At 49.6% G+C, this 22,022-nt stretch overlaps 1 protein-coding gene across 4 annotated transcripts in view; it reads left to right on the forward strand.

The window, feature by feature from the left end:
- The window catches only part of EFCAB6 (EF-hand calcium binding domain 6), a 252,473-nt gene that overhangs the window by 186,392 nt on the left and 44,059 nt on the right, over positions 1 to 22,022 (forward strand). For all 4 annotated transcript variants that reach the window (XM_070371471.1, XM_070371470.1, XM_070371472.1 and 1 more), the window contains 2 exons: positions 10,818 to 11,012; positions 16,619 to 16,774. In XM_070371471.1, the coding sequence (XP_070227572.1) occupies positions 10,818 to 11,012; positions 16,619 to 16,774 (351 nt within the window). The remainder of the gene's footprint in view (positions 1 to 10,817; positions 11,013 to 16,618; positions 16,775 to 22,022) is intronic.

Consider the following 22,022-nt stretch of genomic DNA (forward strand, 5'->3'; position numbering starts at 1 on the left):
AAAGCAGCCTTGGCCAACAGGCCGGCCTTTCAGAGCACAGGAACCAGGTCAACACTTGTCACCAACATTGGACATGAGGGTTTTGAGTTTCTCGGGAACCGCACATTCGAGTGCATCCTTTCACTGTTTCTGAGAATGAAGTCACTCCCCAAAGACTTCTCTCGAACACAGCTAGCTCTGCGGACAGATCTGCAGTGGGTTAAGGGGAACGCAGTCTCTCCATTGCCCGGAGATGGAAATCGATGCTACACAAGTGTTTTTTAGATTAGTAATTTGTTGGAAGAAAATAACCAAACTTTTGGCAACTTGGAATAGTTTCCTGAGGGTGTCTTAAACTGAAACCAGGAGCTAGTATTGGCTACATTTTTCAAAATGTACTTTAAGCTATTTCTGCACCAGACCCCCCCATCACAACGTTCCCTGGGTAGGTGTCTAAGTTTCAAGGTGCCCTCACCACGCGGTCCGTTTCTGAGTTCCAGATCCGTCTCTGAATTGCTTCCTCCTTCATTATGTGTTAGTCGCCGCTGGCATCCCCCAGGGTCGTACCCCAATATTTCAGGTCCTCTCGGGGGCCAGCTCAATGGAGCAGTTCATGCAGTTTTGTTTTTTTTTTCCCCCAGCATTTCATCTGTTTAAAGTGGAAAGCTATAATGTTGGCCGAGTTTAGAATTAGGTGGGCTGTTTTGTGTCTAATTTAGAAAAGCATCGTGAAGTTCTTACAAAACCCTATTCTTCTTCTAGATCAGTTCCAACCCAGGGTGAGTTTGGTCTCCCTGCCCGTTTTCCCTTTTAACAGACTGAGTGAGTGGGCCCACCTGAGGACTCAAAGGACGGGGTCGCAGCGGGCAGGCGCATGGAGCTCTCACCACATAGACATTTCAGATGATGCGGCGATGACTGTGTCATTCTGACATTTAGGGAGCTGTTGGCGGGCACAAACATCCCCCCACAACACCGGAGTGAGCATTGCCTGTTATAAGCGCCAGAGGAGGGGCAGGCCCAGCAGACAGGGAGCTGAAGCAGGGTGCTGTGGGCATGGATGAGTGATGCTGAAATGGTTCCTAGGGTCTAGATGGGGCAGGCGGACGGCGAGGGGCTCTCCAAGCGGTCCCTGGGCTCCAGGCTGAGGGGGAAAAGGCAAGGCTGATCGCCCGGCGCGGTCCTCGCTTCCGGGCAACGCTAACGGGACGTCGGGGACAACGCAGGCTGAGTGGCTGCGATGTGGGTCAAGTCTCGCTTCAGGAAGATGAGTCAGGAGCCCGTTCAGAGGAGAGATTGATGGGGCCGTGGGTCATAAGGGGACGGCTGTCTCCATCAGGGAGGAGTGGGATGAGCCCCCCAGGCTGGGTGCCAGCCTTAGGGATGAGGGGTGTGAGAGTCAGGTGTCCCTGGGGGTTCCCTGTGGAAGGAGGGCACGCCTAGCCCTCTTCCTGATGGGAGACAGAGCAGGCTTCCCTGCTCATGGGAGGGAGAGTCTCACCATTACTTTTCGCTAAAGTTTCTTTATCCGTGTGTCACCACTATTCTATAAACACACAGTGTCTACCCTGTGCTGCAAACTGACATGAGGACGTCGGCCACCTTTGTGTAGCCGGCTGTTCGTCATGTATGGTGAGTGGCTGAGAGCTCTGCAGCCACATGGTCATGACCCCTGCCTCCACCCCTTCACAGCGCTGTGGCCCCTGTCAAGTCACTTAACCTCTGTGCCTTGCTGTGCTCTGCTAAGTTAACTCCAGTGGTCAGGGTCAGGGTCAGGGCCAGCTGCGATAACACACAAGGCCGACATCCCAGGGGCTTGCCCCGGTAAGGACGTCACAATTTAATGTGGGTGGTGGGGAGCTCTGCCCACAATCATTCGGAGACCGGGAGCCCGCCCCCCATCCCCTGATCTTACGTGTCTGCCAGCAGAGAAGGGAACGAGCACAGAGGACCGTCTGGTCAGCTTTGTAAGGTCCAGGCCTGGAAACGTGACTGTCACCTTGCCCAGACTCTGTGGACCAGAATCCCTGCATGTGGCTGCACCCTGGCCAGGGAGGCTGGGAGAAACAGTCTGGACGTGTGTCCAGGGAAAGAGGAGCAGAGGTGGGGAGCCCACTATGGCATCTCCACATGGGGAGTCACCTCCGGGGTAGGTGGGAAGAGGGGCGATGGAGACAGGGGGCCCCAGGAGCGCGTCCACAGTGTCCCGGCAGGACCTCAGAAGCTGCCCTCGTATTTACAGCCGAGCGGGGCCTAAGGGAGAGACTGATTACAGAGATGTCAGATGGACCAGAAGTCTGAAAGGGACTGTGGAATTACTCAGAGGCCAGGAGGCTGCTGTCCGCCCCCTAGGGCTGGAAGAGCAAGGAGGGGGTTACCCAGAGACAAGGAGCTGCTCCCCATCAGGGACTGGAAGGCAAAGGGGAGACAAGGTATTTCCCGGAGATCAGGAAGTGGCCTCCACCCCCGATGCCTTTCGGAACCTGCTGGAATCTCATTCGCTGGGCTGAGCAGGAGCCCCTGGGAACAGCCCGGCCCTGCCCTCTCCCCACCTCCGATGGACGTAGCTCCCCTGGAGCAGCGGGGGTAGCTGGGAAGACAGGCAGAAGGACAAACGTGGGGTTGAGAGCCACCAGGTGAATGTCCAGCCAAGTGGCAAAGGGGGTGTCACATCCCAGGACTGCGGGGTCATATGGGGGGGCCCACACATCAGCTGAACCACATCGTGAAGGGAAGGACAAGGTGGGGACTCTGTCCTGAAGGCCAAGTGTTTAGGAGGGACAGATCGAGGCAGGTTTCCATAGTCTAGAAAGATCACTCTGGCCACAGAGAGGAGGATGAATTGCCAGAGAGGCAAGGGAGGCACGGAGGTGAATTGGGGGCTGCCTTGGGGTTCTAAGTGAGAGGACGGGGTAAACTTCCCTGGTGGGGGCCTGGAGGACTGGGGAGGAAGTGATAGGTGTGACAGAGTTAGGGAGTGACAGTTAGCCTTTAGCAGCCTAGAAAGGGGCTTCCCCGGTGGCTCAGCAGTAAAGAATCCAAGGCAGGAGAGTACAGTTTGATCCCTGAGTTGGGAAGATCCCCTGGAGAAAGAAATGGCAACCCATTCCAGTATTCCTGCCTGGAGGGCTGTAGTCCATGGGATCACAAAGAGTCGGACACGGCTTAGTGACTAATCAGCAGCAGCAGCTGGCGAGAGAGGCTGAGCCATGAGATGAGACGCTCCTTGGGCTTGTCTGATGAGCTCGGGCAGAAATCAGGAGGCCCCCCTGAGGTGGCCAAGTAGCCCACAGCTGAGGGCTGTGCTCTGAGCGGGGCTGTGCCTTGTCCCCTGGAGCCCAGGGTGAGCTGTGTGACCTTGGCCAGTGGCTCCCCTTCTCTGAGCTTCAGTCAGCTATCCCATGGCATGGCTGTGTGAACAGTATAATGTTCACAAACAGTATAATGAGGCAAAGATAAGCATAAAAATAGCAAAAAGATCATACAGATTTGAAATTACTTTCTGATAGCAATATTAACGCACCTCATTTTAGAAGACTTGGAAAATCCAGAAAAGCATCAGTCAGTTCAGTTGCTCCGTAGTGTCTGACTCTTTGCGACCCCTTGGTCTGCAGCACACCAGGCTTCCCTGTCCATCGCCAACTCCCAGAGCTTACTCAAACTCATGTCCATCGAGTTGGTGATGCCATCCAACCATCTCATCCTCTGTCATCCCCTTCTCCTGCCTTCAATCTTTCCCAACATCAGGGTCTTTTTCAGTGAGTCGGTTCTTGGCATCAGGTGGCCAAAGTATTGGAGTTTCAGCTTCAGCATCAGTCCTTCCAATGAATTTGAATATTCAGGACTGATTTCCTTTAGGGTGGACCGTTTGGATCTCCTTGCAGTCCAGGGGACTCTCACAAGTCTTCTCCAGCACCACAATTCAAAAGATCAATTCTTCGGCGCTCAGCTTTCTTTATGGCCCACCTCTCATGACTACTGGAAAAACCATAGCCTTGACTAGACAGACCTTTGTTGAGAAAGTAATGTCTCTGCTTTTTAATATGCCGTCTATGTTGGTCATAGCTTTTCTTCCAAGGAGCAAGTGTCTTTGAATTTCAAAAAAGCCTAAGGAAGAGGAAAAGACAGCAACAAGAAAGCAGCTATGCCCCACTCAGCAGACATGACGAACTCGGTGGTGTGGTTTCTCATCCATTTTCTAGGCATTTCTGTGATCTCGGTTAACCGTGCTCACCCTCCCCCCTCCCCCTTCCACTGGCCTACTCCTCTCCATGGTTCAGTGTTTGCCGACACAACTCACCCTGGTTTCCTCCCTCCACGTCCCCACCTGCCTGCTGCACAAAGCAGGAGGTGTGGCCTGGCAAGGGGGCGGCCAGCGCTGGGCTGCCCAGGGTCCCCCCGCCACCGAGCCTCCCGCAGCTGCTCATACAAGGGAGGGGCATTCTTCCACCATGAGTGACAAGGCGGGAGCAGCTGGGGCCAATGTGACACGCTCTGCCAGCTCCTGGAGTCTACTGGTGAGAATAAGAAAGCCCACCGCCAAAACTGGGTAGCTGGAAGTGATCAGGACAATAACGTCCAGCTCTTTCGAAAACACAGAATTAGAAAACATGGAGAATATAGACAAAATAACTGTCATCACCCGTCGCTCACTCAGCACTTGAACAAAGCACCTGCACTCGATTAGAGCTTTGAGGCGTCCGGAGGTCGCATTTACACTGCGAAAGTAGATTAATGCGTTAACCCCCAGGTCTCAGTGACTTGGCACATGGATGTTTTGGTTCTTATTCACCGGAAGCCTAGCGTGTCTAGCAGCTCTTCTGGACACTTCTCTTCCAACTGGTGATCCGGGATCTGGCTTCCAAAGTGGCTTCATTCCTCAGCAGGGTCCTCGGGGGTCTGCAGAGTGCAGCAGGTCAGCCCGGAGTGACTCACCTCTGCCCCCAGCCCATGGCCCAGGGATGGGTGGGCTGTGGCCCCTGCTGACCTCTTGGGGTGGACAGAGTGGGGCAGGTGCGTCTTAAGTGAGCCTGGCTCACCCAGGGTTAAAGATACACAGCCCTCAAACCTGGAGGAGGCCCTTGTGAAAGGAAACCTCCTAAGTGAAGCCAGTAGGATCTTTCAGCCCAAGATTTCAGGAGCAACACGTTTGGTTTCAGAGAGACGGCTGAGAATAAATTACAGGATGAATGTGCATTCACTCATTCCTTCATCTGAGGTGATCATTAAGCAGGAATTTCCTGAAACTTTCGAGATTGCAGGCCCGGTGCCAGATTCGGGGGCTTCAGAAATGAAGGCAGCCCCTTGCCCACGACTCAGCCAGGAAGACAGCATCTGCATGCCAGGAGGGAGAAGCCGGGCAGCCTGGGCTGTGGGTGTTCCAGGAGGGACCCTCGGCGGTGCGATGCCTGACCCTAACCCCCAAATAAGCTGTCATTAGCCAGAGCGGGGAGAGGGCGTCCCAGCTAGGGGAGAGGCCCAGAGTTGGGGGGCAGGAGTGGGAGGCCCCCAGAAGGGGGAGGGTGCTGCCTATGTCAGCAGAGCCCGGGGACAGGGAGCCCCAGGACCAGGGCTCCGGGGAACATGCACTTCTGGGGCGCTCAGCATTCCAAGCCCCTCCTGTAGCCTAGCTTCCTTGGATAGATTTCTGCTATTTTGGACCTAAAACCAACTTTGCCAAGAAACTACAAAGCCGTTGTGTTATAAAAACACACAGACAACTCAAACAGGACAGCCAGCAGCCTGGGAAATTTGAGTATAGACGCCTGTCGTGTACAACCAGCTGGTCACGCAGACCTGGTAGAATGTTCTGGAGATGATGCCTAGTTTATGCACATTTCTTGTTTGGGTAGATACGCTGTACATGAGCATTCCAGTATGAAAAGCGAAGACTATCACAGAATCCCTGTGTCCTGTGCGTCGGCTCACGTGGACACGTGTGAGCACGTGAAGCTTTGGGTTGTCTCCTAGGCTCGGCCAAGAGAACCCGCCAGGCGCTGTGCTGGGCCGGAGAGCCCCGGGGTGGGAAAGGGTTCGGAAAGGCTGAAGGAACAGTTCAGGAAAGGAAGGACTGGGACTCCCCTGGTGGTCCAGGGGTTAAGACCCTGCCTTCCAATACAGGGAGTGCAGTTCCATCCCTGATGGGGGAACTAAGATCCCACATGCCACAGAGTGTGGCCAAAAAATTAAAATAAATAAATAAAACTTGTTTAAAAAGAAAGGGAAAAAAAGAGGTTGAACGGGATGTGCTGATGGTAGGAGTCGAGTTAGAAGAGCTGGACATGAAGGGGGGCTCAACTTGGCGAGGACTAACCCGGCAGGCCCCTCGCCCCTCACTAAGGGTGTTCTAGCAGCTGACATCCTCTAGAACCAGGAATGCTGGGCAGTCCTGGAAGGAGTGGGTCTCCCTTCTCTGGTGTGGCTGCATCCAAGGCCAGACGGTCACTTACTGAGGTGCATAAGGGCCAGACTGTGGCCCTGGGTGGAGCTGAGGCAGATAGTATCTGGTCTGTGGCTCCCCCCGGCCTGGGTGAATGTGCCCACTGGGCACCAACCCTCAGGCAGCCGGACACTTTGTGCTCTGCAGGGCAGCCCTCTGAGCAGGCACGCTGCCCTCCCCACGGATGTTCCCCAAAAGGACCCACATGTCCAAGCTGCCCAAGGACCACGTCTCCCTCTGCTGCCAGCCTGGGTCGTCAGTGGGGCTCGCACCAGACGCTCTGAATCTGGGGTCAGTGGTGTTGGAAGGTTCTTCTGTCCTTTATGTAAGAATCAAGCAGTAAACTGAGCACAAAAGAGTAAGACTTTCTCAGCCCAGCGATCGATGCGAATGTATTCACACCGTGTGTACAACCGAACGGCTATGTGTGCAATAGACAGGCAGTAATCTGATTATGTCATAAATTAGTGGCCATTGCCACATGCAAATGTGAGTTTTTATGGGCCCTCTGTTTTATATGCACATTTTTCCTGGTGCATCTGTTGCCGAACCATTTTAAAATTCAACCTTTATAACCAAGTTGATTTTTTTTTTTAATGTGACACAAAGGATTATATAATGAAGGGTGAGGTTATGTAAGCTGAATTAACTCTCTTATTATTCACATGCATAACAATATTTTAGTTGCAGTTGTGCAATCTGGTCTTCTGTTCCTTGGAGATGCGGAGAGAATGTGTATGATCTTTATCAATGAAGTAATTAAGAAGTGTCTTTTCATTCAGTCCAAGTGTCACGATTTAGAGTTTGTGGCTGGGAATCCCGCGAGTATTCCCCTCGGGGATGGCAGGCCTTCCTTAGGGACACGCACGCTTCACGTTCACTCGCTCAGCCTTTGCAGGGTGGGCTGCTGGGAGCTGTGTTTGCCCATCAAGATAAAACAAGGCACGTTCCTCAGGAAGCTTTCCAGCGAGCCGGGAGGGGAGACACAGACTGGAGGGGGAGGTGGAGGCAGGGCGTGCTTGAGCCTTTGGGTGGCCCTGGTCCCGGTTCTCCATGCACCTCGGCCCCTGGTCCTCATCACGGCCTGGAGGGACCCACGGGAGGTGGAGATGTAGTCCTTTGACCTTAGGACCAGAGAAAGAGAGGTTCCAGACGGGTGCCCTGCTGGCCGGGGCTTTCTTGTCGGGCGGGTCGTCTGTGCACCTTCTCTCAGGAGCCCTCCCCCTGGGGTGGGGAGCCCTCGGGGAGCTTTCTTCCAGGGGTGTCTTTCTAGAGTGAGTCATAGCTGCATCTGGTGGCACGAGGCTGGCAGAGATGTGGTGAAGCTCAGGGCAGGACCACGGCCCAGGGGTCGTGAGAAATGGTTGAGAAATGGCAGCCCCTCCCCCTCCCAGGCGCCCTGATGGAGCCTCATCACCAGCAGTAGGGGGAGCCGTTTGCTAGCGGCACCAGCCCTTCCTGCCACCTGGAATAGAAAGCCAGGTACAGTGGTGTGGCTTCCCGGGGGGGAACTAGTGGTAAAGATCCGCCTGTCAATGCAAGAGACGCGTGTTCAATCCCTGGGTCGGGAAGATCTTCTGGAGTAAGAAATGGCAACCCACTCCAGTGTTCCTGCCTGGGAAATCCCACGGACAGAGGAGCCTGCTGGGCTGCAGTCCGTGGAGTCTCAAGGAGTCTGACACGACTGAGTGACTAAACATGCACACACAAGCCCCAGGAGTCAGAGCCCCCACGGGCCGCCTCTGGTGGGTGGGTCACTTCGTTCTATTTTAGAAAACTCATTGAATAAAGGTAGAATGGTATTTTGGGAGGGTTGCAAGCCCTAAGGCTGTACTAATAACAGATGCCACTACGCCAAAGCCTTTGATTGTGTGGATTACAACACACTGTGGAAAATTCTTAAAGAAATGGGAATACCAGACCACCTGACCTTCCTCCTGAGAAATCTGTATGCAGGTCAAGAAGCAACAGTTAGAACGGGACATGGAACAACAGACTGGTTCCAAATCAGGAAAGGAGTACGTCATGGCTGTACATTATCACCCTGCTTGTTTAACTTATATGCAGAGTACATCATGAGAAACGCTGGGCTGGATGAAGCACAAGCTGGAATCAAGATTGCTGGGAGAAATATCAATAACCTCAGATATGCAGATGACACCACCCTTATGGCAGAAAGCAAAGAAGAACTAAAGAGCCTCTTGACAAAAGTGAAAGAGGAGAGTGAAAAAGTTGGCTTAAAACTCAGCATTCAGAAAACTAAGATCATGGCATCTGGTCCCATCACTTCATGGCAAATAGATGGGGTAACAATGGAAACAGTGATAGATTTTATTTTCTTGGGCTCCAAAAATCACTGCAAATGGTGACTACAGCCGCGAAATTAAAAGATGCTCGCTCCTTGGAAGAAAAGCTATGACCAACCTAGACATCATATTAAAAAGCAGAGATATTACTTTGCTAACAAAGGTCTGTCTAGTCAAAGCTATGGTTTTCCCAGTAGCCATGTACGGATGTGAGAGTTGGACCATAAAGAGAGCTGAGCACTGAAGAACTGATGCTTTCGAACTGTGGTGTTGGAGAAGACTCTTGAGAGTCCCTTGGACTGCAAGGAGATCCAACCAGTCCATCCTAAAGGAAATCAGTCCTGAATATTCATTGGAAGGACTGATGCTGAAGGCTGAAGCTCCAATACTTTGGCCACCTGATGGGAAGAACTGACTTCTTGGAAAAGACCCTGATGCTGGGAAAGATTGAAGGGAGGAGGAGAGAATGAGATGGTTGGATGGCATCACTGATTTGATGGGCATGAGTTTGAGCAAGTTCCGGGAGTTGGTAATGGATAGGGAAGCCTGGCATGTTGCAGTCCATGAGGTTGCAAAGAGTCAGACACGACTGAGCGACTGAACTGAATTGAGAAAGGTCTGGAAGTTTCTCCCAAATCCTCAGTAACAGTGCCAGCAGTCAAGTACTGATCTCCGCCTGCAGGTGTGAGAACCCCCCACCCCCGTGCTCACAGGAGCAGGCCAGGAACCCAAGAGCAGACGGTGGGGAGGTGGTGATGGGAGGACCTCGCTGGGGTCAGACCTCACCTCCCTCCCTGCCTCTTAGTCACAGGAGGGAACACTCCTCACCTTCTGGGACAGAGTACCTGTTGAAAACAGGCCTGGGTGCTGGGAAGGAGGTGGAGGTGGGGTCTGCAGGCCTGCGGGTGCAGAGAAGGGAGTGGACGGGGGCCTTGGGCTAGCAGCCACCTTGGGGGCTTCTCACCCCGCATCCTCCACCCACCGCCGCTCCCCTGGAGAGACGAGAAAGTCAGGTAAATAAATCCATCTTCCTTGTCATCACTCAGTTGAAAGGGTCACAGAGGACCCAGGGAGCATGCGATTCTGCAGTCCTACTGTGTCAGGTGGGCTGCACGCAGAGAGGGGCCCTGCCTCCCACAGGAGAGCCGGCCACGTTGACGCTCCATCCAACAAAGCCCTGAGCAGCAGCCGGCTGGAGCGTTGCACCCCAGACATCATGTAAATATTTGGTTCTCAAAACACTGAGTTCATCTGGGGAAAAAAATCACCTTGACAAAATGCTGTTTTTACCAGTTAGAGAAGAAGACCAAGATCTGTAAGAATAAATGCTTTTCTTTTCTTTAAAGAAAATTGAAAACTTGCCTTAAAACTTTTTATTGAAATAATTCTTTCTATTCTGTTTGAATAATGTTGGGGAGATAAAAACCCTCCATTATGCTTTTTTCTTTAAAAAAATGAATTATAATTCAGAAAAATCCCAATAATAGAAAATGGCATAAAAGGTATGCAGCGTAATTCTTATCTTGTTTTCTTTCCTCGCCTCTCGCGTTGGTTGTGTGTAATTGGCATCTCTTCAAAGAGGAAATGGGGAACTGGAATCAAGGGGCGTTCATTTATTTGAGTATTAAGACTGAATATGAGTTTTTTTTTGTTGTTGGATTTTTCTTCTGAACCTTAGCATAGTTCTTCTTTGGTGGAGGTGCTCAATAAAAGACCTTTGAATGAGTGGAAGGGTTCGTTTTAATTTTCCATGGTCACAGTCATGTTTCTACCGAAAGCTGGTAGGTGAATCCGGCTGCTCTCAGGGCGTGAACCAAGACCACCTCGTATGAGGTGATCCTCCTGTTGACTGGAGCGGTGGGTTTCGATGGAATATTGATGAGCATATGGATGGCCTGGGGATCTTGTTAAAAACAGATTCAGATCAGGCCTTGGTGAGCCCTGGGCTCCAGCACGTCTGACTCCCTCAGGGAGGCCAGTAATGCAGGAACCTAGGGTGTGAGGAACCAGGCAGATGGAGTGTAGACAGGGTTAAAGCCCTGAGCATGCCCCCTCGGCGGCCACAGCTGAGAGTTTTGTGTTTGTCTTTAAAGGTACGACAGTGAGGGAAGAGGGCACATCACTTACCAAGAATTTTTGCAGAAACTGGGGATTAACTACTCAGCAGATATTCACCGGCCCTACGCGGAGGAGTACTTTAACTTCATGGGTCATTTCACGAAGCCTCAGCAGGTGCAAGAAGAGCTGAAGGAGCTGCAGCAGAGCACAGAGAAGGCCATGCCAGCCAGGTGAGTCGGTGAGCACCTCTCCAGGGGCCAGTGTCTGTTCTACACTGACCCTGGCTGTTCTGAGGCTGTCCCCCCTGGTGCTGGCAGCGCCGCCGAGAAGTTATCACACTCGTTCACTGCTGTAGATTCTAGTATGTGTGCATGCTCAGTCGTGTCCGGCTCTTTTGTGACCCCATGGACAGTAGGCCACCAGGCTCCTCCGTCCATGGAATTTCCCAGGCAAGAATACTGCAGTGGATTGCCATTTCCTTCTCAGGGGATCTTCCTGACCCAAGGATGGAACCAGCGTCTCCTGTATTGGCAGACAAATTCTTTACCACTGAGCCACCTATGAAGCCCCTGTAGATTCTAGAAACTGGTGTTAAGTCACAGAGCCGTGGAAACAGTGACAGACTTTATTTTCTTGGGCTCTAAAATCGCTTTGGACAGTGACTGCAGCCAGGAAATTAAAAGATGCTTGCTCCTTGAAAGAAAAGCTATGACAAACCTAGACAGTGTATTAAAAAGCAGATATCGCTTTGCCAACAAATGTCTGTATAGTCAAAGCTATGGTGTTTCCAGTAATCGTGTATGGATATAAGAATTGGACCCTAAAGAAGACTGAGCACTGAAGAATTGATGCTTTTGAACTGTGGTGCTGGACAAGACTATTAAGAGTCCCTTGGACTGCAAGGAGATCCAACCAGTCCATCCTAAAGGAGATCAGTCCTGGGTGTTCATTGGAAGGACTGATGTTGAGGCTGAAACTCCAACACTTTGGCCACCTGATGTGAAGAGCTGACTCATTGGAAAAGACCCTGATGCTGGGAAAGATTGAGGGCAGGAGGAGAAGGGAACAACAGAGGATGAGATGGTTGGATGGCATCATCGACTCCATGGACATGGGTTTGGGTGGACTCCGGGAGTTGGTGATGATCAGGGAGGCCTGGCGTGCTGCGGTTCATGAGGTTGCAAAGAGTCAGACACGACTAAGCGACTGAACTGAACTTGAGAACTGAAGCTTTTAGGTCTGTACTAACATACACACCCGGCCCCTCCCCTGGGCAACTAGAATGCAGGTTCCAGGAGGCCATGCCTGTCTCCCCTTAGTTTAGAACAGTGCTCGGCACCTAGCAGGCACTCAGTGGGGATTTGTCCAGTGAGTGCATGAAAGGACACGTTCTTAAACCCAGCAGTTCAACCTTGGAGGATTTATCCCACAGAAATAATTCAGAGGAGTTCAGCAGGTACAAGGTATGACTTGCAGTGTCTTCAAAGCAGCAACAAAGTAGACACCTGCCCATCGCAGATGAATACCCGGGCTTGTAGAGAACACGGCTCCAAGGAACGTGAGGTGGTGTGTGCCAGTTATAGTCATCACCATGGGGCCTGTGGGAGTGTTTGTGATGGAAGACTGGTGGGCAATGAAATTTTAAACAGTCTGTGTGCCTTGATGGTAACCACACCAAACATACATGCCTGCCCACGAGGACCAGAAGATGCTGTGCAGAAGGCATCATGTTGTGTTTGGATGGTGGGACTGTGCATGGCTTTTTTCAAGGTTTAAAACTAGTCACTAAGGCCATATTTTAAAATTTTTAAAGAATGGATAAAGAAAATGTGTGTGTGTGTGTGTGTGTGTGTGTGTAAATATGTATCTACACACACAATGGAATATCATTCAGCCATAAAAAAGAATGAGGTCTCGCCAGTTGTGCTCTCATGGATGGATCTTGAGGGCATTATGCCAGATGAAATAGATCAGTCAAAGGAAGACAGAAATGGGTGGTCTCACTCGTACGTGGAATCTGAAAACGACAGCAACAAAAGCAAGCTCGTGGATCCAGAAGATAGATTGGCTGTTGCCAGAGGTGGGGGCGTGTCAGAGCAGGTGAAGGGGTCCCAAAGCACAGCAGTGACGGTAGGATGAGTCCTGGGGGCGTGAGCACGGTGAGGTGACCGTAGTGAGTAGTACTGTGCCGTGTATTTGAAAGTCACCAAAAGTAAATCTTCGAAAGTTCTCATCTGTTGGCTGGTGACGAACAGCATCTACACTTGTCCTGGCGACCACGTCACAGTGTGTACAGACGCCAAGTCATTACCATGTACACCTGAGACCGACTCGATGTTATATGTCGATTATGCAGCAACAAAAAATTAAACACAGGAGAGAGTGTTGCCGCATTCGACATGACGTGAGACGAGACAGACTCTGCATCCGTCCCCGTCCTGGGCCGCTCCACGGCACTCTCATCTGTGTTTCTGTCCACCTCCCATCTGTCCGGTCAGCTCTCTGTCCGCACCATCTCTGAATGAGTGAATGAGCTAAAGAATCCCCTGGAGGAGAGAAGCACTCCAAGGCCACAGAGACGGGATGTGATGGCTGAATGGGGTTTAAGAGAAAGGCCTGTTGAACACACCCCTGAATTATGTCCAAGTTGCTAAGTTATAAAGCCCAGAAGCAGAGAATTGAGTTGTTGAAATTTCAAGTAAAAATATGCACAAGATTGTCATAAATCACATATCCCATAAAACGAATGAAAAAGTGGGATTTATCTTTCCCAGGCAGGGCTGGCCTCATTACCCACGCGTGTGTCCCCTTCCCTCCCCTCCTACCGCTTGTGAGTAATGAGGCTCGGAGAGGAACCGCGCGTCCTTGGCGATGCCCACACACGTTCTCTTCCCGCTCCTGTTTACTGGTGCGTGTGGTCTGTGGCTGGGAGCGCTGGGAGCCAGTGGACGATGCCCCTCACATCTTCACAGCACCAAGCTCGGCGAACCGACGCATGCTCGGCCAGTGCCCTGCCACCGTCATGCTCTCCTACCCAGGAACACAAGCCTGGGCCATAAAAACTCAGGACCGGCCCCTGTTCTCAAGGAGTCACACTGTGAGGTTTCACGTCGCTTTGCCCTTCAGGTTAGCCCGCTTTTCAGTTTCGGTGTCAGTGGGTCTTCCAGAGAACCCTTCGGGAGGCAACGTTTCCCGGACTGTCAGCCTCCTCCTTTATGCCGAACCCTGATAAGATTCACAAACAGGAGTCGTGCTCATCAAAGTGAAGTCGCTCAGTCGTGTCTGACTCTTTGCGACCCCATGGACTGTAGCCTACCAGACTTCTCCATCCATGGAATTCTCCAGTCAAGAATACTGGAGTGGGTTGCCATTTCCTTCTCCAGGAGATCTTCCCGACCCAGGGATTAAACCCGGGTCTCCCACATTGTAGGCAGACGCTTTACCATCTGAGCCACGGAATTTCACGTGTGCTTCTTAAATTTAAGTGAATCGATTTTGTTTAAAGTGGCCTGAATACATTTTTAAGATTCAGAAGAGTCCTTTCTCAAGCCTGTATTTATTTTCCAGGCCTTGCTCTTTTGGGGCCCAAGTCTGAGTTGAAGATTCAGGGTCAGGGCAGCATCAGTAAACCAGCCACAGAGCACAGTTGGCTGTTCTGAGATGTGAACTGAGAGGCTCAGGAGCAAAACCTGCTGGGTCACCCAGGATTCTTCCCACCGTGCCGGCCTGGCCGCAGGGCGGGGCGCTCTGTGGCCCCACCCTTGTAGGGCTCCCGTCTCGCGTCCAGACTAGGGCCCAGACGCTGCGTCGGCTGCCACGGGTTCTGCTGGGCAGCTGGCTGGATCCCAGGCCCGAATCCTCACTCACTCTTACTCTGCAAGGGAGGTGATTATTGCCTGGAAACCAGTCCAAGAAAGGCTCAACGCCTCAATTCTCTAAAAATATGTATCTCAAAAAAAGTTCTGATTTTTTTTTTATACCTTCATTTGCTTCCCTTTTTGAAGGATTAAGTGTAATGTAATAGTTGTGATGGGGAGTAACCAGTCTGTAACATGGGACTGAATTCAGAGTACACCTGTGCGGGAATCCAGGCAGTTGCCTCTCTCGAGACACATACCCAGACAGTTAGCGCAGCTCATTCGTGTCAGCTTCTTGGAGGCACACATCGGCCAACTCAGAACCGGGAGCCAGTGGGGAAGGGAGACCGTGACCCGCACGGCCTCGGCGTCCTTGCCTCCCCCACCCCAATATACTCTCAGACTTTCCTCTCCTGACTTCTGACTTTTTTGTTGCTATGGATAATGTTTTTCCCAGGCACACTCAAGGAACCTATTTGTGGGTATGTATCCACAAAGGAGAAGGCAAAAGGAGAAAAGAGTGGCAGAGGATGAGCTGGTTAGATAGCATCACCGATTCAGTGGACGGTTTTCTCAATGGAGAAAACTCCAAGAAATAGCAGAGGACAGAGAAGCCTGGCATGCCCAGCCTAGTGTCTGACAACAGGAACAATCCGCAATACGTATCTCAGGTGGTAGACAAGTACCAGCGAAGATTTCGAGTTTGGAGTTTCTGGCTTTTTCTTTTCCCCGACTAAGAACCTCACAGCCGAGCTGGAGTCAGATAGGCACAGTGTTCAGTGTGGTAGGAAGAGCGTTCTGGAGACATAGATAAGCCGAAGTTATAAAATAAACTCCATGCCCCATAGGTTCGGAGCAAGACTGCTCATTCTCAAAGACATCCACATGTTTTTATTCCCTTACCGATAATTTCTGTTAAGTCTGGGAAGAAATTTCCTGAAAGACTGAATCAGAAACTTGAACACATTCCCAAGGAAATCAGTGCTCTAACTAAAGCAGGAGCTACAGCTAGACGTCGTCCCTGTGTCCCTGCGAGGGACCACTGGCCAGCCCAGAGTCCGCATGGGCGGACGCTGTCCCCTTCCTATAACATGGGATGACAGTTACCCGCCTCCCTTGGCAAGAGGAAAGAATGGGAGATGGGACATGAAGGCAGCACAGGTCCTGGCTTGCCAACTGACGCACGCAAACGATGGCTGCGTTTCTTCACAGCGAAGGACCTGGCAGCAGACAGGGGTCCTGGACCCCTGCCCCCTCAACGCTCACCGACGGGACCCAGGCTCTTCGCCGTCCTTGGTCCCGCTGCTGCTTCAGGGCCTTGGCACTGGCTATCCCTGGGCCCAGAGAGGTCTGCAGGGGGCTAAATCCCAGCTGAGTCCTTCAGCTGCCATCTCTGCTCAAGTGTTGCCTCCCCAGTGAGGCCCACCGGCACCCGCTACTGGGGGTTGCAGCCCGGCCCACTGTGGACATTCCTCGCCCTGCTCACCGGCACTCAGCTGTCCCACTGACCCATCGTGCAGGCCACTGGTGTCTTCTGTTTATCATCGGTCTTGCCCCACCTGGAACGGAAATTCTGCTAGGGTGGCCGCTCTGACACCCAGAGCAGTACCTGGCATGTGACAGGCACCCACCAAGGCTTCGTCAGGGAGAATGGAGGTGTATTTCCCATGTCTGTGATATCACTGTATTTTTAAATGCTTCGCTCCATTTTTAAAGTACTCATTCTAGTAAAAAGCCGAGGTTGTAATTTCTCTAACATAGTTTTGCTGATAATAATAATAATAAAATGATAATGATGATTTTTTTTCCCGAGTACCTTTCAATGTATGTATTATACCAAGGCTGCAAAGCATCTTCAACAATAGCTGGTAGATGAATCATCAGATCATCGCATTAGAATGATCGTGGAGCTCTTGCTCCAAAGAAATTATTGGTTTTCCCTGCTGGAGTGTGTGTGTCTCAAATGCATTCTCTTTCAGGGATAAACTTAAGGACCACGATCAAGATATCAGCAAAGCACTCGCCAAACTAGATAAATCCAGAACTGGCTACATATCCTTGGGCAGGCTGCGGAGGCTGCTGCAGGAGTGTGGCTGTTCTCTGAAGGAAGAGGAGCTGATCGATCTTCTAAACAGGTTTCCTTTGAGCAAGTTACCTATGGTTCTCACAGCACTGAAAATCAGGCTGGTCATGTCGCTTTCATGAATTTTTCCTTCCCTGTTCACTCAAACAGCCTTTCGGCATTGAAGTAACCCCCATGCCACCAAAAATTGAGTTTCAACCTGTGTTCAGAAGTAAAACTATAATGTTGTACTCCCAGAACATTTATAAGCCAATGTGACTCAGTTAAAAAACAAAAAGAATGAGCCTTCTAATAATCCTCTGGTCGGGCTATGTTCTATTGGGTTTGAGTCAACCCAAAGAAAAAAGAAAGCAACTTGACAAATACATAATTTTCCTGCAGGTGTGTCCAGCAGCACAATCATCATTTTTTCACATTATTTTTCTTTCACCCACGTTATTCATACACTTGGGCAGGAGTCAAGTCATCCTGCAAGGCTTATTAGAAACAGCAGCCCTCTGCCCTGATGTCCCCCACCCCCACCTTCTCCTCCCTAGAGTCAATAACTTCCAATGCTTTAAATGCCTATTTTTGGTACTTAAGTTAATAGTCATAAGTGACAAACTTAAATAGCTACTTATTGATTTTTCACTTTTAAGGCAGTGTCTATCGGCTTCCTATCAGGAAAATGTGGGTTTAACTCTTTTTCACCCATCGCATAACCGCCAACCCCCTCACCACCGCCAGCCTCCCCGACCCCATGGAAACCCACGCACGTTTACCTGCACGGGCTCCCCGTTTGCCGTGTCACCTGCACGGGCTCCCCGTGTACCGTGTCACCTCCACGGGCTCCCCGTGTGCCGTGTCACCTCCACGGGCTCCCCGTTGGCCGTGTCACCTCCACGGGCTCCCCGTGTGCCGTGTCACCTCCACGGGCTCCCCGTGTGCCGTGTCACCTCCACGGGCTCCCCGTGTGCCGTGTCACCTGCACGGGCTCCCCGTCTGCCGTGTCACCGTGTGCTGTAGCTGAGTGTTCGGGGTTTATATTACTGTGACGGAATGATCACTTTTCTTTTCCTGTGTAGCATTTGTTTTCCCTGGAGTTAATCGTTATTTTTTGTTTGCTTCGTTTCTATGTACTTCTTATCATTAATTAAACCCCAGTTCTCTCCCATTTGTGAAATCTCTTTCTAGTGTGTTCAGACAACCTCAGCTAATCTGTCAGCTTCATCTTCTCAGATGTCCCTTTTCACGTTCCTCAACTCTCAGAAACTTTCTTGATTTGTTTCATTAACGAGCTCCTCTCCTTTTTGTTTCTTTCTGAGCCTCCTACTGTTATTGACTAGTGAGCCACTTGAAGTGTCTCCCAGTATTTTAAACCTTTCCTGTCCTCCATCCCTTTTCCTTCTTGCTCCACCTTCTGGGAGATTTTCTCAGTTTTAGTTTGCAACCCTTCTTTTGAGATTTTTATCCCTGCTAAAAATACTTTTCATATTGTTAATTACCAGTGCATGTTTTTAATTCTCAGAATATTCCTTTTCTATAGTATCCTGTTCTTGTTTCATGGATATACTAGTTCATTCCTCTGAAACCATTAACAATAGATTTTTTTTTAAGTTTTCTTCACTTGAGAAATGTTGCTTCTCTCCTCAGTGTTGCTTTTTCCTCCCATCTTCCATGTTAGACATTTTCCTCAAAAATATGCCCCAAATAAGAGTGAGATACTAAGAAGCAGATTAAAAGTTCTGCACAGATAGGTAGAGCTAGTCAACTTTGGTTGAACTACTTTGGCAGGGTAATCTGGCAGGTAGTTTCCTTGGAAGCCTCCCAATGTCAGAATGTTTAAAACTTTTCTTTTGGGCTCGTCAGATTTCCCAGGGACTAAGGTAAGACATAACATGCTATGTTAAATGTAAATTTCAGATAAACAGTTTTTGTGTGTGTGTGTGTGTGTGTGTGTGTTCCATGCAATATTTGGTATACATTAATACTAAAGTTATTTTTGTTCATCTGAAACCCAGCTTGCTGGGCCCCTCCCTCAGGCTCTCTGACTTAGCCTGGGCCCTGGGAATCTGCATTCCTAACAAGGTCCTGAGTGATGCTTACACTGCTGAATCAGAGCATCCTGAGAACCACTGTTTGACACCTTTTAAAAACTCCTTCTTCTGTCACTTTAGGAGGAAGTGAACTAGTTATGTGCTTTGGGGCCACTTGAACTGCAAGCCTTATCCTCTTGTAATTTTGAATCAAAACAGTTCATTTGCTTGCCCCTCCTCAAACTGCTTCCACATGCAGTTTCTAACTTGCCACAGCCCATAGCTGTGCAGGTTGGCAGGTCTGTGACTGAGCACCTGGATCTCACGTTCCTCTCTTTGTGATGTGAGAATATTAGCATTCCCTCTCTTCCCACTAAAAAAAAATGTGAGCAGTTGCTCTAGAATTTGCAGTCCAAGTGGACAAGTAGCCTAAGTCCCATGTCAAGTAACACGCTACTACTTCACAGAAGGTGCAGGTACCTTATTACAGAGTAAGTGTTCCCAAGTCCTGTCTCCTGTTCCTTAGGGGTCCACAATCCCTGGCCACAGACTGGTACTGGTCCACATTGCACAGCAGGAGTTGAGCGGTGGGCGAGCTAGCAAAGCTTCACTTGCCGCTCCACATCACTCACATTACCTCCTGAACCATCCCCGCCCCCCATCATCAGTGGAAAAATTGTCTTCCACAAAACTGGCCCCTGGTGCCAAAAAGGTTAGGGACCTCTGCCTTATAACTGCTGTATCCACCTCACCTGTCCGTTTGCTATAATCACCCAGTACATTGTTACTGTAACGTTGAGCAAACAGTGGTTTATTAGACCAACTAAGAATAAGAAAGATAAAAGATATTATTATTTTTAGAATATTTATTTATTTATCTGGCTGTGCTGGGTCCTCGTTGTGGTACTTGGGATCTTCTATCTTCATTTTGACATGCTAGAGCTTTAGTTGCCACATGTGAGATACAGTTTCCTGACCAGGAGTTGAACCTGGGCCCCTGGCATTGGGAGCATGAAGTCTTAGCCACTGGCAGCCTGGAAGTCCCTCAAAGATATCATTTTACCTTCATTTATTCCTTCTCCCATGCTCTTTCTTCCTTCAGGTAGATCCATGTTTCTGGCTCTTTGATTTTCTTCTCTCAGAAGACAACGCTAACGCGTTTTAGCGTTTTTGACGGCCAGGGTGGCTGTGATGAATCCCCTCAGTGATTGTTTGTCAGAGAAGGTATTTATTTCTCCTTCACTTTTGAAAGATAAGTTTCACTGAATATAGTATTCTAGGGTGGTGATTTTTTTTTCCTGTCAACACTTTAAATATTTCAGTCCACTATCTTCTTACTTGCATGATTTCTGATGAGAAACTCCATGTAATTCTTATCTTTGTTCCTCTATAAACAAGATTTCCGCCCTTTCTGGCTTCTGTAAAGATCTTCTCTTTGTCTTTGATTTTCTACTGTTGCCCAAGTTACCACTTATGTGTTCCTACTGGCTTACAGCTCCAAAGGTCTTTGTTCCAGGAAAGCAGATCTTGGCTGTAAGTCTCTGTGTTCACCCATCTCTCCAGATTTGGAGGTAATGTTTTGCCCTGTGACCTCAGTTTTCTGATGGGACCAAGAAAGGCTATTGGTTTTCAGTCTGTTGGGCTTCCTTCTTGTCGTAAGAATGAGAGTGACCCTTCCAAGCTCTTAGGCACAGAGCCCCGCTACCCCCTTCCTGTCACCTTTTCTCTCCATGTCCCACCTTTTGTCGGCTACGATATTTTTTTTGCAAAAGATAGTTAACTTTTACATGGCCTGCAAACCCAACCAGATCCTCTCTGCTTGATTCACAGGTTGATTATAAAACTCAAATGCCATTAAACAGCATTTCATAATTATGACTATGTACATATTCATAATTCATAGTATTCAGTGTCCAAGTAATGAATGAAAATTAACTTTCTTCTCAGTGGGTCTACCCCTGGGCCTCCGTGCCCACCTCATCGTCGGCAAACCTAGGGACACCGTGCATGTTTCTTAAGCCATTTGCGGAAAGGCTGTAAATGAATATGTACAGTGTCATAACTATGAAATGCTGTAAACTCTGCTGTAAACTACTTCCTAGAACAAAGAGAACAGGTGTTTTCTTTAACTATCGCTGTTTCCTAAAGTGGGGTTCAGTGTTTGGAGTTGAACATCGTCAGCCTTCAGCTCCCCCAGCGTCTGCCCTAACTTTCTCTTGCCTCCAATTTCCCCTGGGCTCCCTCCACCCGAGAGCCTGGCTCCTTGCGTCCTGCTTCCAGGTCCCCACCAAGAGCCTCCCGGACTGTCCAGGGTTGGAGCCCCTGTTGCTTAAGCCCACATCTTTTTATCTCTGAATTTGCATTCTTATTTTGCTGGAGTATTTCCTGGAGTAATTTCCTAAGAAAAGGGGGGACAGGAAAACAATTTTCTCAGTTCTTTGTCTGAAAGTGTTTTTTGTTTTCCTTTGCACAGATTGTTAGCTTGCTAGAACATAGACTCCTAGAGAGCAAGTCATTTTCCCTTAAAATTTTAAAGGATAGTGTTCTATTGCCTATATGTGTACATGTATGTATATGTCTGTGCACGTAAGTGTATGAGTGTGGATGTGTGTGTGTGTTTGCATAGAGAAAAGAAGGACCATTTCATCCTCAAATGCCTGTATCCTCTTCTTCCTTAAATAGGGTCTCCTCTCACTAAATCTATTTCCAGCTGAACATGAATTCAAATGCATTCAGTGAATAAATCACGAAAAATAGCACCAGATAAATAATCAACTAAATGATTACAAGAGACTCTTGTTAAAACGTAGTCAGGCCTGATACTTTCGTAAACACCACAAGGGCTGTGGAATTTCTGTAGTCCACCTGTCAATGGGGTGATCAACTTTTTTACGAGTTGAAACCTTAATAAGGATCCATCGCTCAGTTGCTTGTTTCTTCTCAAAGACCTCTTGATGATAAACATCTCTGTTATTTATAATTATATGTAGATTATTCTTTTCTAGATCCAAAATAGACTTTTCTAAATAATACTGAGATTAGCATATGCATTTGATTTTATTACTAAATTTTAACACCAAGTTGGCAATTTACCCCGCCGATGAAACGGAGCTGATTATCCTCTTCCTCGGCATCTCGGCGCGCAAGCCAGAGACGCGGGGCCGTGGAAAGCAGCTCTGCAGCTGCGGTTGGAGAAACACGGCTCTTGGCTCCTTCTCTTTAGAAGCTGCTATTCCAGTCTCTGGAAACCTTCCTCTCCGCTTGCTGGCATTCCGAGCTATTCTT

This window comes from Bos mutus, chromosome 5 (genome assembly GCF_027580195.1).
Source record: "Bos mutus isolate GX-2022 chromosome 5, NWIPB_WYAK_1.1, whole genome shotgun sequence".
Classification (NCBI taxonomy): Eukaryota; Metazoa; Chordata; class Mammalia; order Artiodactyla; family Bovidae; genus Bos; species Bos mutus.